This window comes from Heptranchias perlo, chromosome 27, assembly GCF_035084215.1.
Source record: "Heptranchias perlo isolate sHepPer1 chromosome 27, sHepPer1.hap1, whole genome shotgun sequence".
NCBI classification, from domain to species: Eukaryota; Metazoa; Chordata; class Chondrichthyes; order Hexanchiformes; family Hexanchidae; genus Heptranchias; species Heptranchias perlo.
In genome coordinates, this window is record NC_090351.1 from 29,377,821 (window position 1) to 29,392,616 (window position 14,796).

A 14,796-nucleotide genomic window follows, 5' to 3' on the forward strand; every position below is an offset into this window, starting at 1 on the left:
ATCTTCACATTTGATTTACACTCCAAGTTTAGTGTTGTTGCAAAGCGGGTTTGGCTTTGCAACAAAGCTAAATTTGTGGAGTGTGAATGCCACCATTAGTGCTGAAAAATGGAACATTTTCAGCGTCAATGTCAGCCTCATGCACTCCCAAGTCAGGTGCAACACAATTAGATGTTGACTAAAACTTTTTACACTATGTCCCAACGATGTGCATTAGCCTTAGCCTCAAAAGAGCAATTCCAAATGCATTAATGTGCCATTTTTTTCAATTACCCATAACAGTTATCGTGTGGTCTTTGAGGGAGATTGCCAATTAGTGCCAAATTAGGCACAGTTTTGTACTATGGGCTCACATCCACAGGGAAATAGACTGAGATGTGCAAATTCATTTCAAGTAGGGCTCTTATAGTCAACAGAGGAAATCTTCATCCTATTTGAACCCAGGTCCCAGAAATGAAAGGTTAGTATCTAACCCATTTTACCATCCTGTCCCCATTTTAACCTCTAAAATTTGAATTCCTTTTGTGAATTCATCTGTGAAGGGCTACATTCTTTGAGCATATTCCAAGGACATAAAAGTCCAGCCACATTTATACAAGTGAAGTAGAGTCATTCCACTCCAATTAACCTTTCTTCCATCTTACCTCATGATGGTTGAGCATAATCTCAGACTGTAGCAGGTTAAGAAGAAATTTGGGCTCTATAATAATGTCCTAATGTCCATGTTGTTGTCTACTGAAATCTGGTAATGTACAGTATTGCCAGATTTCAATGGACAACAACATGGAAATTGTTGAAAAAGCTTCATGATGACTTCCCAGCCCCAAAATTTAAACTCTGCTGAAACCTTCAATATTGTACATTCTCAAGTATCATCCTGTATAAATTTCAGACTATACTACACTTTGTGCAAATCCAGTAGAAATAAGCATAAAGATCAACTATTTGAAAAGATCACAGTTAAATTGTTCAACAATCTACAAATAAAATAATAGATGCCAGTATTTTATTATCATTAATACGTAAGTACTTGTAAAATGGCTGTTCTGAAAATGCACAATCTTTCATTAAAAGTATTAATTTATGAAGAATTATAGTGACTAGATCATAGTTGCAATAATCAGATCATTAGAAATAAGTAGTAAGTTGTTTTTTCCCTCAGAAAGGCAATATTGCAACCTATTAAAATTAGCATATTCTTTAAAAACAGTGAGACAGACAGAAAGGTTACATTTTTCACAAAAAATAGTGACTGTCACTGGAAATCGGTGAGACCTGACAGGACTGATTACCTCAAATTGTTTATTTATGCCAAACAGCTAAAATGTATGTAGTGAATCAAGCTAACTTCCTGACCTACTTACCTGTACATTGGAGTAAAATTGTTGTTTTAATAACTGCTGCATGAGCTTCAGTAATTGAATGGGTTGCTGCTGTACCACATATCAACTAGCACCAATATACGATTGTTCCTGGTTTCTAGATAATTATTCTAAACATTCACCTTGGAGATCCTACAACCATACGTACATTCTGTTAAATATTGTTAGATCATTGAATATATGTCTTACAACTCATTGAAAACCCACATGTGTATTCTACAACACATTAGCTAATGGAATAAGCACCCAATACTCTGCATCCTGCATATGCAGGAAAACAATCTACATTCAAGATAAAACTATTTTGTACTTTATTAAAATTGAATTGATTTGCCTCAGAGATCAAATGCTAAAGTTTCATTTCTCTTTGCACCAGTATGTTTTGTATGAACTGTCCTCTCTGCACTGTTCACTACATTTCCTCTAATTAAAATGAATTGTGTGAAACTCATGATTTAGATATTTACTTTGGTTGTTTTAAGCATTGATATCTCAATTCATGAATGATTTACAGGAATATTACTGTGGACTATGAAACCAGTCTATTTAATATTAATTTTCTCTTAATCTTTATTCATAAAATTTATAGTATGTCACTAGTGAACTTAAAAGATTACTGCTATCCAATCACACTATGGCACCCTATACTGTGGTTTACAAAATATAGAAAAGTGGGCAACATCAAGATGAAATTAAATAAATATAGCAATAAAGCTGTCAAATAGCATCTGTGCACACTAATTGTACCTGACAATTGCATACAAACTTGTATTATTACTCCACTAATTGAAGGACAGCTTCATTATATACTGGAATAAATATTCATTTACAACTTTTATAAGCAAAGGTATTCATTAATATTCTATCTCCATTACCTCTCTCATTGCCTTTCCAAATACCTCCTTGAAGATGTATTAAGAATTCTATTGGATTTTTTAATCCACATGTTTTCTCAACTTTCTTTTAAAATTTAAATTTTTGTTTGAGCTGCAAGTTTTTAAACATATCATGGGCTTACACTTTGCACTTGTACCCTTTTCCTCTATTATGAATATTTTGTACAGTGTAAAGAAAAGAATTCCACAAGCAATAAAAATGTTAATTAGCCTTGCCTATGTTTCTGTCACTAGATGAATTCCTGTCATTTGACCTTTATGGCTGCATTTCTTTTTGCATTAAATAGATAAGAGTAAAATGTTCTACCGTTCAAAGAACATTTGGAATGTAGGAATGGAATGGTTCACTGATATAACAGAATACTGCGGCACTCTCAAAGACTGTGGTTTGAAACACAAGAGCCTCTGCATCAAATGATCCAAGTCATTTTACTGCATATATGAACTCTTAAATGCATTGTACTCATGGAAGGCTAATTTGCCCATCTTGTACTAACCATAAGCATTATTTGTATGTAAACAAAAGGTGTTTCATTTGGCTCAATCACCAAACAAAATCTGTATAAAGGTCAAGAAATGTTATTCCATTGTTGGTCCAAGACTGATAAATGTGTGCATGTGCCATACAAACTCATTTATTTTAAACTGCTTAATTATGTTTGGGCCACTGAATGAACATGAGCATTTGTGTGTGGGTGTAAGCAAGGCCAACTCAATTCTTAATTCTTATACTCCTATTGGAGGAGGAAACCCTTAAACAAATACACAAAATTCTTTTGCACAAACATTATGCATATTGTAGAGAAGGGTGTGGTCAGGGAGTTTTCAGGCAGGCTCAGTTCCTAGCAATAACAGTTTGCTTCAAAATGCCATCTCAGAACTAGCATGATGGATGCTTTGGACTGTTTGAACTGCAGCAGGCACCATATCTGCTTCAACACAAAAATTCAATGCAGTTTTCTTATTGCTAAAATAAATATTTTGTTTAGAAGACCCACCTCAGTCATCTCTGTGTATAAACATGGTAAAATGTCCTCCAAGATACCTTAATATAGCAATACCATCCTCTTAACATTTTGTTAATTAGCAAACCTTTGATCCAGTAACGAAACTAGATTAACTCCTTGGGATAAATTCCAAAATCATTTCTAAATCTGAATTAAGCATGGTTCAGAACATTTTGATAGCCCCTTTTAGGCAAGTAGAATGCCAGGATGTTGTGACAAGCATCACCTGAAGCCGAGCTATCAAATCAATATCATCACAAATGCTAACCCCAACTTCATGTTCACTGTTCCCAACAAAAAAGACAAAGCACTATCATAAATTCTGATCAGAATCACCTGAATTTAAAAAAGTGGAGGAATAGTCAGAATCTAAATCTGAAAAAAATCCAAATGCTCATGCCCACTAACTCTTAAAAAAGCATGAACAAGGAAAGTTCACTCAGTCCAACAAGCCCATTCCTTCCACAGATCATTAGCCATCTGCCATGGACTCCATCAAAACATTTAATCTGCTATGGAAAGCACATGGGTTCACAAGAACGCACTGAGGATAATATTAAAACAAAAATAGTTTAGCAACATTTAAATATCCGTTAAAGATGATACCACTGGATTTTCCAAATGTGTAGTAATGCTTGAATCATATTTTGTACAGACTCTATTTGCATGAGTATCAGTTACTAATCTCACTACTAAAGCATATGTGTGTGTGTGTGTGTGTGTGTTGAAATGTCATTTATTTTACACAAGCGTATGATTTTTTTTTGCAATTCTTATACTTCATCTAAAGAGTACATAAAATTAACAATGCTACTGCTAGTTAATAAGGGATTTACTCAGTAATAATGTAAGATAAGCAACACATTCTGGATTTCAGCCTTTCTGTGCCCAGTTTGATGTAAACTAAGATCTACTGTGTTAACAAGATAAAACAGATACTATTGTGTTAACAACTAGAAAAAATCATGCCTTTATGGGTGCCACATTGTAATTTGTTGCCTTTTTATAGTTTGACTTTTGTTCCTTTCTTGCTTTGATTCTTCAGCATCATTTACTTGTTAACCCTCTATTCTGGATATTCACATACACTACATAATAAGTCACAAATAAGGCTTCTGACAAGATGAGAATGATGTTAAACACATTAGAGATGAAGTATGAATCAGCCCTAGGGCTATTGCTGTGATGTTGGGAAAAATCACAGAAAGCAAAGGAACAAAAGTCAAACTATTAAAAGGCAACAAATTACAATGTGGCACCCATAAAAGGCATGAATTTTTCTAGTTGTTAACACAGTAGTATCTGTTTTATCTTGTTAACACAGTAGATCTTAGTTTATGTCAAACTGGGCACAGGAAGGCTGAAATCCAGAATGTGTTGCTAATCTTACATTATTACTGAGTAAATCCCTTATTAACTAGCAATAGCATTGTTAATTTTATGTACTCTTTAGATGAAGATGTGTAACAAATTTACATTGCTGGAGATAAAACTATGAAAAATTAAACCAGTCTCAATCTCAGGGAATTTCCTTGAGTTCCTTCAATGACATTTCAGTGGGTTTTAAAAAATCTAACTTTAAGATGGTTAAATTAATGGTTTACTAAAGTTAACATACATATAACATTTTCCTGGAATTTTGCATTTTTTCTAAAAACACCAAAAATAGATTTGACGATCGATACGGAAAGTCTTTTACTACCAAATGTGTAAAGAGTGACCTATTAGAAGCCAAATCATTCATGTGCAACATATTATATTAAAATTGTATATGTTGACGTTCTGGGGGGGGCAGGGTGGGGGCACAGGGGGGTAGTGGAAGCAATCAGCATTTTAATCAAAATTACTAAGTCTCCAAATAGTTTTTATTGTAAGTTTTAATTATAATGAATCTCAAATGCTTTAACAACTGCATCTGCTTTAAAGCAAACTGTACCGTAGCATATTCATTTGACACATTTAATTCTGATTGAGAAAGATAAGTTAAGATACATTACTACCCATGCTTCCCACTAGAAATCTAATTTTAACTACTGTCCACTGTTGTGATTCAAATATGATGAATGATTTGAAAGGATAGCTGGGGTACAGATTCTTGAACTAGAAATAGGCTGAAGGCTGGCAGAATGAAGAGAGCATCAATTTGAATCTCACAAAAATCTGGCACTTTCACCATGCAATTTTGTAAAATAATGATTAGAGCAGATCAATTTCTGTGTCCTTTCTGAAGCCAGTTACTGCCAAGCAGTTGAGGTTCCTGCCTTTCTTTCAATATTATTAGCAATTTTACATGCTAAATAGTTTCATTGCATCAAAGGTTTTTCGGGAAGTTACTGAAATCAAACAGTGGACAACTTATCGATTTCATAGTTGATACAGCATTTAATTCAATTGTATATAAAAAAGTTACCTTTCCTAAAAGCTTGTGCTGAGGTTTCCTGAAGAATGAGGTTTTGGCAGTAAAGAAACAGTCTTCTAAGTCTTCATCTAGGCTGCAATATCCACTGCTCATATTTGTATTCCACGTCATCCAATGACTTAATTTGGTGATCAAAAATCATCAGAATATCCTAGAGGATTTAGTCTGCTATTTACCAGACCTGAGAGCTTAAAACACAGGACCACTGTACTGTGATTTCCCAATACAGACAGGAGTTGCCTTGCACAAGGCAGGAAAAGGGCATCATACAACACATACACGCAGAGTCTTCACTATTCCTGGACCAGCTGCAGCTGTTTGCTTTTACTTCAGTTGCTGTTAATGTTTAACAACTTAATCCTCTATGCGCTTTATGTCTTCGCCTCTGTCACCAAAGTACTGTATTTACACATGGGCTGTGTACCTATCTTTCACTGCCATATAGAAAGTCATTGCTGGCAGCCGGCTTAACATGGTGTAGTTGACAGCCTGACTGTGGAGCTGTTGGCTGCTGTGCTGCACACCATCTGTGGCTAATCAGCTATCTGCATGCATACACGAGCTGAGTGAGGTCAGCTCCTTCCTGCCTCCTAGCTCTATGTGTTTCAACAAAGCAAAGCCACTTCCTGCTGCAAGATTTAAAATATTAAGTTCACACATACATGTTGATTTATTACAGCCATTTTAAGTGCCCCGACATTCTCAAAGAATGCATATGGCATTGCATTTGTAAGCAGTTGTGACATTCTTCAAGAATGCACATAGCATTTAAACACTATTAACACCTACCCTGTTCATTTTAATTCTGTTTCAGATTACACTATCAGCAATGTTTCATTAATCCAACACAGTTTATCTTTTTGATTCCTATGTAACTTTTAAAAAACCCAAACCCACTATGTTCCAACATCTTACATGTAATATGACAGTGTCTTATAATTGCAGAATATATGAATACGAGCTAATTCACTTAAATGGGCAGGCTCATCTGGTGAATGTCTTGCAAAATTTTGAAACAGAAGAGTGCACTATGACACAATGATGTAGTTGCATCACTGACTGGATTGCTTGATACATTTTTAAAAAAAGTAAAAATATACATTGCAAAAATTGAAACTATGACAGATTTAGCCTGCAAACTTAACCTGCTGTCAACGGAGCAGCATTTGAATGTAATAAAATTGTACCAGGAAGTTTGTCTTTCCAAAAACTCCATAATGTAACAACAATCTTTTCAGAGCATTTTCCTTGTATGTACCAATTTTAAAGTCAAATAGAAACTATGAAAATAAAAAATCCTCAAAGGAATTATTTTTGGTCACTGAAGATTATTTTGTTGGCAAATCCTGTTATTGTACATATTTCTTAAGTGAATAGCCTATTTGCCTATGAATTAATAAGAATTCATAAGAACCTCAATATCTTGCATATTTTAAACTAACAATATTTTTTAAACTATAAAATATTTACATTACTGTTCTTAATTTGCTGTAATCTTAGTAAATTGCTCAAACGGATATCATGTAACACAATATAAATAAGATAACGTGCATACCTTAGATTGTAAGTATGGAAAAATGTATAACGAGGATAAAAGAAGTATTCACTGAAAAGAGCTTTGTACCTAAATCTGGCAATTCACTAATACTAAGATTCAATTAAACATCTACCAAATACTAATATATGTATTATATGCTTTTATTAGCTCCCGCCCCTTCTTGGTTACCATTTTTAAGACAGTTGGGATAAATGTTTCCATTCACCTGCACCTTTCAAAAGGGAGCTGGTAATAGGTGTGGTAGATTCAGAATTCATCACTGCAGCAACTGGAGATGGGAAGGAAGGAGGTTTTTGCTTAGGGAATCGATTTTCTTATTTGAAAAATAATTTTAAAACACTGGGGTAGATTTTGACTTTTACTGCCGGGCGGAAAACTGGCAGTGGCGGATCGGCCACCCTTTATACACCACGCCCAGCGGTGAAAGTTAAAATCTAGTCTACTCTTCCTTAATTATAAGATCATATCGCCTTTAAATTCCATTATGAAGTGATACCCATAGATCTTTGGTGCATTTTTTGTGTTAAACAGAAAAAAACTCACATTTATATAGCATCTTTCATGTCGTCAGGAAGTCCCAAGCTCTTCACAACCAATGGTCATTATCGTACTGCAAGATCCCACAAACAGCAATGAGATCAAATGACCACATAATCTGTTTTAGTGGTGTTGAGGGATAAATGTTGGCCAGGACACCAGAAGATCTCTTTTACTTTCACCTAAGACAGACTCTGTTTAACATCTCATCCAAAAAATGGCACCTTTGATAGTACAGCACTCCCTCAGTATTGTACTGAAATGTCAGTCTAGATTATATGCTCAAATCTTTGGAGTGGATGTGAACCCATGATCTTCTGACTCATGTCAGAGGTGAGTGTGGTAACACTGAGCCAAGGGCTAGCAACAGATAAGTAGTGTGCTAAGGATTAAAAACATTGGGCGTTAAATTGGGCTGTGTAGCGCTGGTGGTTTCAACGCTACACAGCCTCTCCAACATCCAAAATGACATCTTGGCTGCGTACGCACGTTTCCAGCGTGACGTGCGCCGAACGCCATCTTGGTATAGAAGTTAGCGCATGCACAAATACTGAACGCCGGAAGCATGTAATGTAGTGAGAATATGGATATGATCGGAGTGCAATGCTGATTTAAAGTGTTATACACCATTTTGGGACTTAACACTCAACTCAACGCACAGTCTTAACCCCGACAATCTGAATGTGTCTTAGAGTGCCTGGAGGACCCCCAGCAGTGCTATTTAAAAGGAACCATACAGGATTTACAGGTTAGTGGCTGATTATTGCTTCTGGCAGCAGAGACATTTGTAACTGTTTTTGGAGGTCTCCTGCACTTGAATGCTAGACACGGGGACATAGCCTAACATTTAGAGCCAGGACGTGCAGGAGTGAAGTTAGGAAATGCTTCTACACACAAAGGGTGGTAGAAATTTGGAGCGGGCGTCTGCAAACGGCAGTTGATGCTAGCTCAATTGTGAGTTCTAAATCTGAGATTGATAGATTTTTGTGAACCAATAGTATTAAGGGATATGGAGCTAAGGCGGGTATATGGAGTTAGGTCACAGGTCCGCCATGATCTCACTGAATGGCGGAACAGGCTTCAGGGGCTAAATGTCACTGTCGCTTGCTGTCTCCTGATATGCACCACCTTCTCCTGCAAGAAAGCGGGACGTTTGTCTCGGTGATGTGCCTATCATGGTTGAATAGCTGCCAGTGTGTGTGGCCTGTGAGTTGTGGGTGGGCGACTTGCAACAATGGTAACGTGTAAGGGTGAGAGAAAGCATCTATCTAATTGGAAGAGTTGAGTACTGATGGAAAGAGTTTGTTGGTCTGTGGGTGATGGAGGGTGTAATGCGTGGAGCAGTGGATGTGGCTAGTGGATGCTTCGTCCCCCGCTGCCTTCCACTGCCTTTTGGGTATATGTCTGAAGGGCCTCTTGCCCCTTCCCCCCCCCCACCCCCCGCCATGGATATAGGATGTCCCTCCTCCTGTCCACCTCTTGCACAAGGCCTCTAGTCCATCAGCAGAGAATCTTGGTGCACGCACTCTCGCAGCCTGGTACAAACTCAAATCGGCAGATTGGTGAGGTCTGGCATGCAGATTGGAGGATGTGGGATTTAGTAGTGCGCAACCTTTATTCAATGTTTTAACATAAGGACTGGAGCTGCATCTGTGTTTTACGTGTGTGATGTCTGATCTCCGTTCACACTCCATGCAGACAGCAGACTGTTATTTTCAGCAAACTTTAAGAGATTTTAAGAAACATCCTCCCTTTAAGAGATTGGGGCTCCCTCTGCTGGTGGAAAGTACAAATTGCATTGTATCTTCACGTCAACGCTGATTCAGAACGCTGCTTGAAGGCAAGTCCTCAGGCCTCACGAAAGTCTTGTCCTGCCTGCGCAGGGACCATTGGGCACAAGGTAATAGCGGATCACGCTATCCCCGCCCAATAATAGGCCCTATCCAATTTTTCCCCTATTGAATCAAGTTACCCCAATGGCTCAAGGAGTTTATCCATCCAGAGGATAAGCCATATTGACCATATTTGATCCCAGGTCTATGCTGAATTATCTGATATCAGTCAGGGATGCTATAATAAGACCTGAAGCCCTTGGGTTATGGAGGGGAAATGACGTCTGCTGCCAGTGCACTTGCGTGGATATTAGTTCATGGTAGGATCCAGCGTGGCTGTTATGCCTTTGTGGTAGATTAGCTTGAAAACAGTCATTGTCAAAGCTCACACATAAAGAATGTCACTTAGGTAAGCTACCAAAGGGCATCAGACATCTATAGTACCATCCCAGGGAAGCGTCAAAGTCTTGAAGAACAGAGGGTACGAGATGCATTGAAGGAGAAAAAAATGAATAAAGCAACCTGGAAGCTAGAGACCACATTTTGTGGATGTTATCAGCAGGATGCACCCTGGGCACTAATGGGGAGGTGAGGGGGAATATATTCAATTTAACATTTATGAAAAGATTGAAGCCAGGTATGCTCTATTTGATGTAAATCTTGAATTATTCTAAATCTTTATTATTTCAGGGCAAATCACTATGTAATTAGTGGCTGCGCTCACCTATGGCAAGTTAGCACCACCCTGACTTCATGAATGATTCAGTATGGTTTGCCTATAGTATCTCTATGAGCATCTTGACTCAAAGTAGGACTGAAAGCTGTAATATAATAAAATGTGATTGGATACATTCAATTTCACAAATGTCTTATTCTTTTATCTCAAAAATGAAATGGATTTCACATGCAGAAGCAAATTATTTTGGTGAACACTATTGATTTTTACAAAATTAATTATGGGAAAATACAGCTTTGACCTGGATTTCCAGCTAAGATTCAATTAAGAAAATTTATACTGGGAACAGTTGGAAAATGGTTTGAGGTTTAAAAGTTCCAATTACTTGAACAGAAATATTCACATATCCATTTCAGTGGAACTAATTTTATTGTATTTCTGGTGAGGAATTGGGTACATATTTATGTTATTATACTGCTCATCAAAAAAATCTATATGACATTATTTTCGTTGGCATGTCAATGCAGTACTGCATTTTATTGTAAATAATTTACAGTTAGAATTTATTGTCCTGTAGTTCCAATGTAAATTACTACTCAGACTGAATGACCTGCTATGGGTCTCTGCACTGTTGTCTTGTAAACTCAAGACTAATGAAGAGATTGTTTGTTCTGTACCTGTACATTTTCCTTCCCATTTTACCTCCATTACCATCAAGAATTCAGTACATACTTGGAAAACATTTTTTGAAAGAAAACAAATCACTGGTTACTGATTTTAACTGTAAATGATTAACTGGGACACAACCTTTGTCATGCCCACATTCATCTTCTCTGCTCATTCTAAGATAAAACAATTGTATGCATAGGCAATTGTATTAACAGAATTTTTAAAAAGTTACGCTAAACGCCATTCAAATCAATCCAGTTAAATGTTCTTTATGTCCAAAATATTTTCAGTGACAGAAAATCGTAGAAACTGCAGCACTGTGCTTAGCTATTAAGTTCACAATTACATATTTTTAAACTAAAATATAAGAACAACTTACTTTTAAAGGAGGCGAACCACTTCAACACCTTTACAATAATTATGGACCGATTAGGTACAAGAAAAGAATACTGCTGGCTCTCCTGATGGCTCAAGTTTATCAACTGAGTAGTTGATCTGTACAGACCAAAAATGTCCTAAGTGTTACGTTAGCTGATTTCAACTGTCATTGGTATTAATGCTTCATTTTGGCTTCAGGACTCCTGGCTAAGTGAGGAGGAAAAAGAATCGGCCAGCATTCCTACTTTTGATTACTATACAGCTATTTCTGCTGGAAATATATGTATGTGGACAATGGGTGAGAACAGGATCAGGCTCACTTGTGATATTGCATAGCCTGATGCCACACACTGTCAAGACACGTACATGAATAATTGCTACTTGGGTAAAGTACCAGAGGGCATCTGGTGGATGTGGAACTATACCCCAGTATGGAGTCAACACCCTCAAGAGAGGAGGAGAAATTGGCTTAAAAGGTGGAAACAAAAGAATTCTCTACTGTAACATTATTAACCTCCACTTACGGCAATGTGCCGGGCACATTCATAAGTAATACGATAATAGCCTCATTTGAGTTTTAAGTCAGAAGGCCAAAGGAAATCTACAATTAAATTGAAAATAATGCTCTATTATTGTCACTCGGGTTCAGCTCTATTAAATCATTAACCACATTACTTCAGTTTTGTTCTTTATATCAACAGTATAAACAAAAGGAGCACCTGCTACAAATATGACACTGTACCGGAAATGCGGTGCATCTTACTGTTCAACCTGTCAACCATTCTGCTCTATGATTCTGCTATTGGTTTGTACAAACTGGATTTAACAGCACACTCCTGTCAATTGCCGCACATCCTCAGAGAATGACCTGAGGGCCTACACATAGGGATGATGTTCCTCGAACATCCTTCTCTTCAGGTGATATTCATGAGATCTGAGTCAATCAGCTTTTGCTAGCTTTCTAGGTTGGTATGTATGCTGCTCTGAACTATTTCAAAGAAACCAAAAACCAACGCAGATGAAATAATCTTTCTAAAGCTCGGTTCTGCTGATGCAACCAATTTAAGTGTAGTGACTGCAGCCTTCCTACTCTAATTATTTCACATCGTTCACCTGACGAAGGAGGTAGCCTCCGAAAGCTTGTGAATTTAAAATAAAATTGCTGGACTATAACTTGGTGTTGTAAAATTGTTTACAATTGTCAACCCCAGTCCATCACCGGCATCTCCACATCATAATTATTACAAATAGGGCAAGCAGAGGGTATCTCAAGCGATATATAAAACAAATAAGTTTGAAAGTTCAAACACATATTATCCAGAGACCCTGATCTTCTAGTAGATACTACAGCTCGTGCTCATATTTTACCTTCCCCATCTTCTCTTTTCCTCCTCCTCTCCCGAAGATGTTGGTCTCATGCTTGAGTACAGTTCCACTGGTGTAGGCCATCCCCCAAGTGGCCATTCTTCATGTGTCAGATTGTCATGTTATTCAACTATTGGAGGTGGGTGCATCACAACTGAATCAAATTCCTGTCCTCATCAATTGGGGACATTCAGGCCAATTGTAACACCCATCACTGCTGTCCTGGCTGAGATCAACTTCCTCAATACAGAATGGGGATCAAACCTGCAACCTTCTTGATCTCTATGGTTTTGTTCCATATGAGGGGGTACACTCACCAACTGAACCACCAGGTTTCCCTTTCTGGATTTTCTAATTGAAGAGTGCTTTTGTTTTGGTGCCACAGTCAACTATATTACCAAAAAGTGCATTAAAATATTGATAAACAGCCTCCCAAAAAAATTCATAAACAATGAAGAATCATAACACAAAGGATTATGAAATCCAAGTGATTCAAGTAATATTTAAATACTCTAGGCATGAGAACTAGGCATATAACCCAATATTAATTCTTTTTAAAAAAAATCATTTTTGTTTGAGACAACAGTTATATTTATATGTTTAACACATATTTCTTTTAATAAAAACTTTAGATGTTTAAATAATACCAAGGTGGATGTTTTAAGATGCATATGATTCTAAAAATTAAAATAGGTAAAAGCACTCAATGTTGCAAATGCCTGGAAAGATATTACAAGGCACAATGTATAAGAAGTTCAATTCTTATGATAAACAGGCAATGGAAAATAGTGGGGGAGAGTGCCATTTACAATGGATTGGGATTTATGATATTTAATTTTTAAACTCAAGTAGTGTTGGTGACAAAAAGTTAATCACTTTAGATTATAGACCAGACTGAAATGGGAAGCAGATATTTAGTAGGTTTACATTCAGAAGCTATGATTAGTCTGTTACAGACTCCAAGTAGTTCAGTGAATGGCGATGCTCAGTTTTGTGTTTACTCTGAAGATAATAATTTCCTGCTGATACACATATCCTGTTTATTATTTTGATTAATATTCTTTTGTTACTTGTTCATATTTATAATTTCCTTTTTAGGCTGCAAAATTGTCAATATGGTTTTGTGATTAATTTAGAATAAAAGGTAATGTGCTATTGAAATATATCTTTATGCTGGTTATTTAATTTGGTGGAAAAAGCCTGAACAGAAAGAAAGATTTATATAGTGCCGTATCACATCCTCAGGACATGCAAAATGTTACACATCTTATAAATGACTTTAACTGAAGCCTGTTGTTAGATGGGCAAGTATGGCAGTTAATTTTATGCACTGCAAGGCTCCACAAACAGCAAATGAGATGATGAGCACCTAATCTGTTTTGGTGGTGTTGGCTGAGGGAGGAATGTGGCCAGAACACTGGAAGAACGCCTTAGTCTTATTTAAATAGTGCCCCTGAGATCTCTTGCATCCACCTGGGGCCTCAGTTTAACATCTTAGCGAAAAAAATGGCACCTCTGACAATACAGCATTCCCTCAGCACTGTACTGAAATGTCAGACTAGATTATATGATCAATTATACTTGGATTATGGTTTGATCCTACCAAATCTGATTTAGAGCAAGATTGCTACCAATTGAACCAAGCTGCCACTAGCAGGTAGAAGTTTAATGCTAAATCACACTTACTTGCATTATGTAATTCTACAGCAGTTATCAATGAACAACCACCCAACATGCATTTCTTCCCTGGATTTAAAATGAGCCATTAAAAGTTAAAGCCCTTGTTATATACATGACTGTACTAACTATTTTACAAGCTGATAATGTCATTTAGATGTTAGGTAACTACCCAGTACCAAAGTGGCGAAGACATTTGTTTCACATTTCTATTGCCCTAGCAGCAGTTGATACTAGTGCATGTATAGACGCAGTTCTGAAACTGCCAAGTACTATGAAAGGACATTGAGCTGAAACGTTAACTCTGTTTCTCTCTTCACAGATGCTGCCTGACCTGTTGAGTGTTTTCCAGCATTTTCTGTTTTTATTTCAGATTTCCAGCATCTGCAGTATTTTCCTT

General features: G+C 36.9%; 1 protein-coding gene across 1 annotated transcript in view; it reads right to left on the reverse strand.

The window, feature by feature from the left end:
* rassf5 (Ras association domain family member 5) overlaps nucleotides 1-6,241 on the reverse strand; it is a 56,554-nt gene extending 50,313 nt beyond the window's left edge. The window contains exon 1 of the mRNA XM_068007540.1: nucleotides 5,696-6,241. Coding sequence (XP_067863641.1) covers nucleotides 5,696-5,815 — 120 coding nt within the window. The 5' untranslated portion in view covers nucleotides 5,816-6,241. The remainder of the gene's footprint in view (nucleotides 1-5,695) is intronic.
* Nucleotides 6,242-14,796: the final 8,555 nt, after the last annotated feature.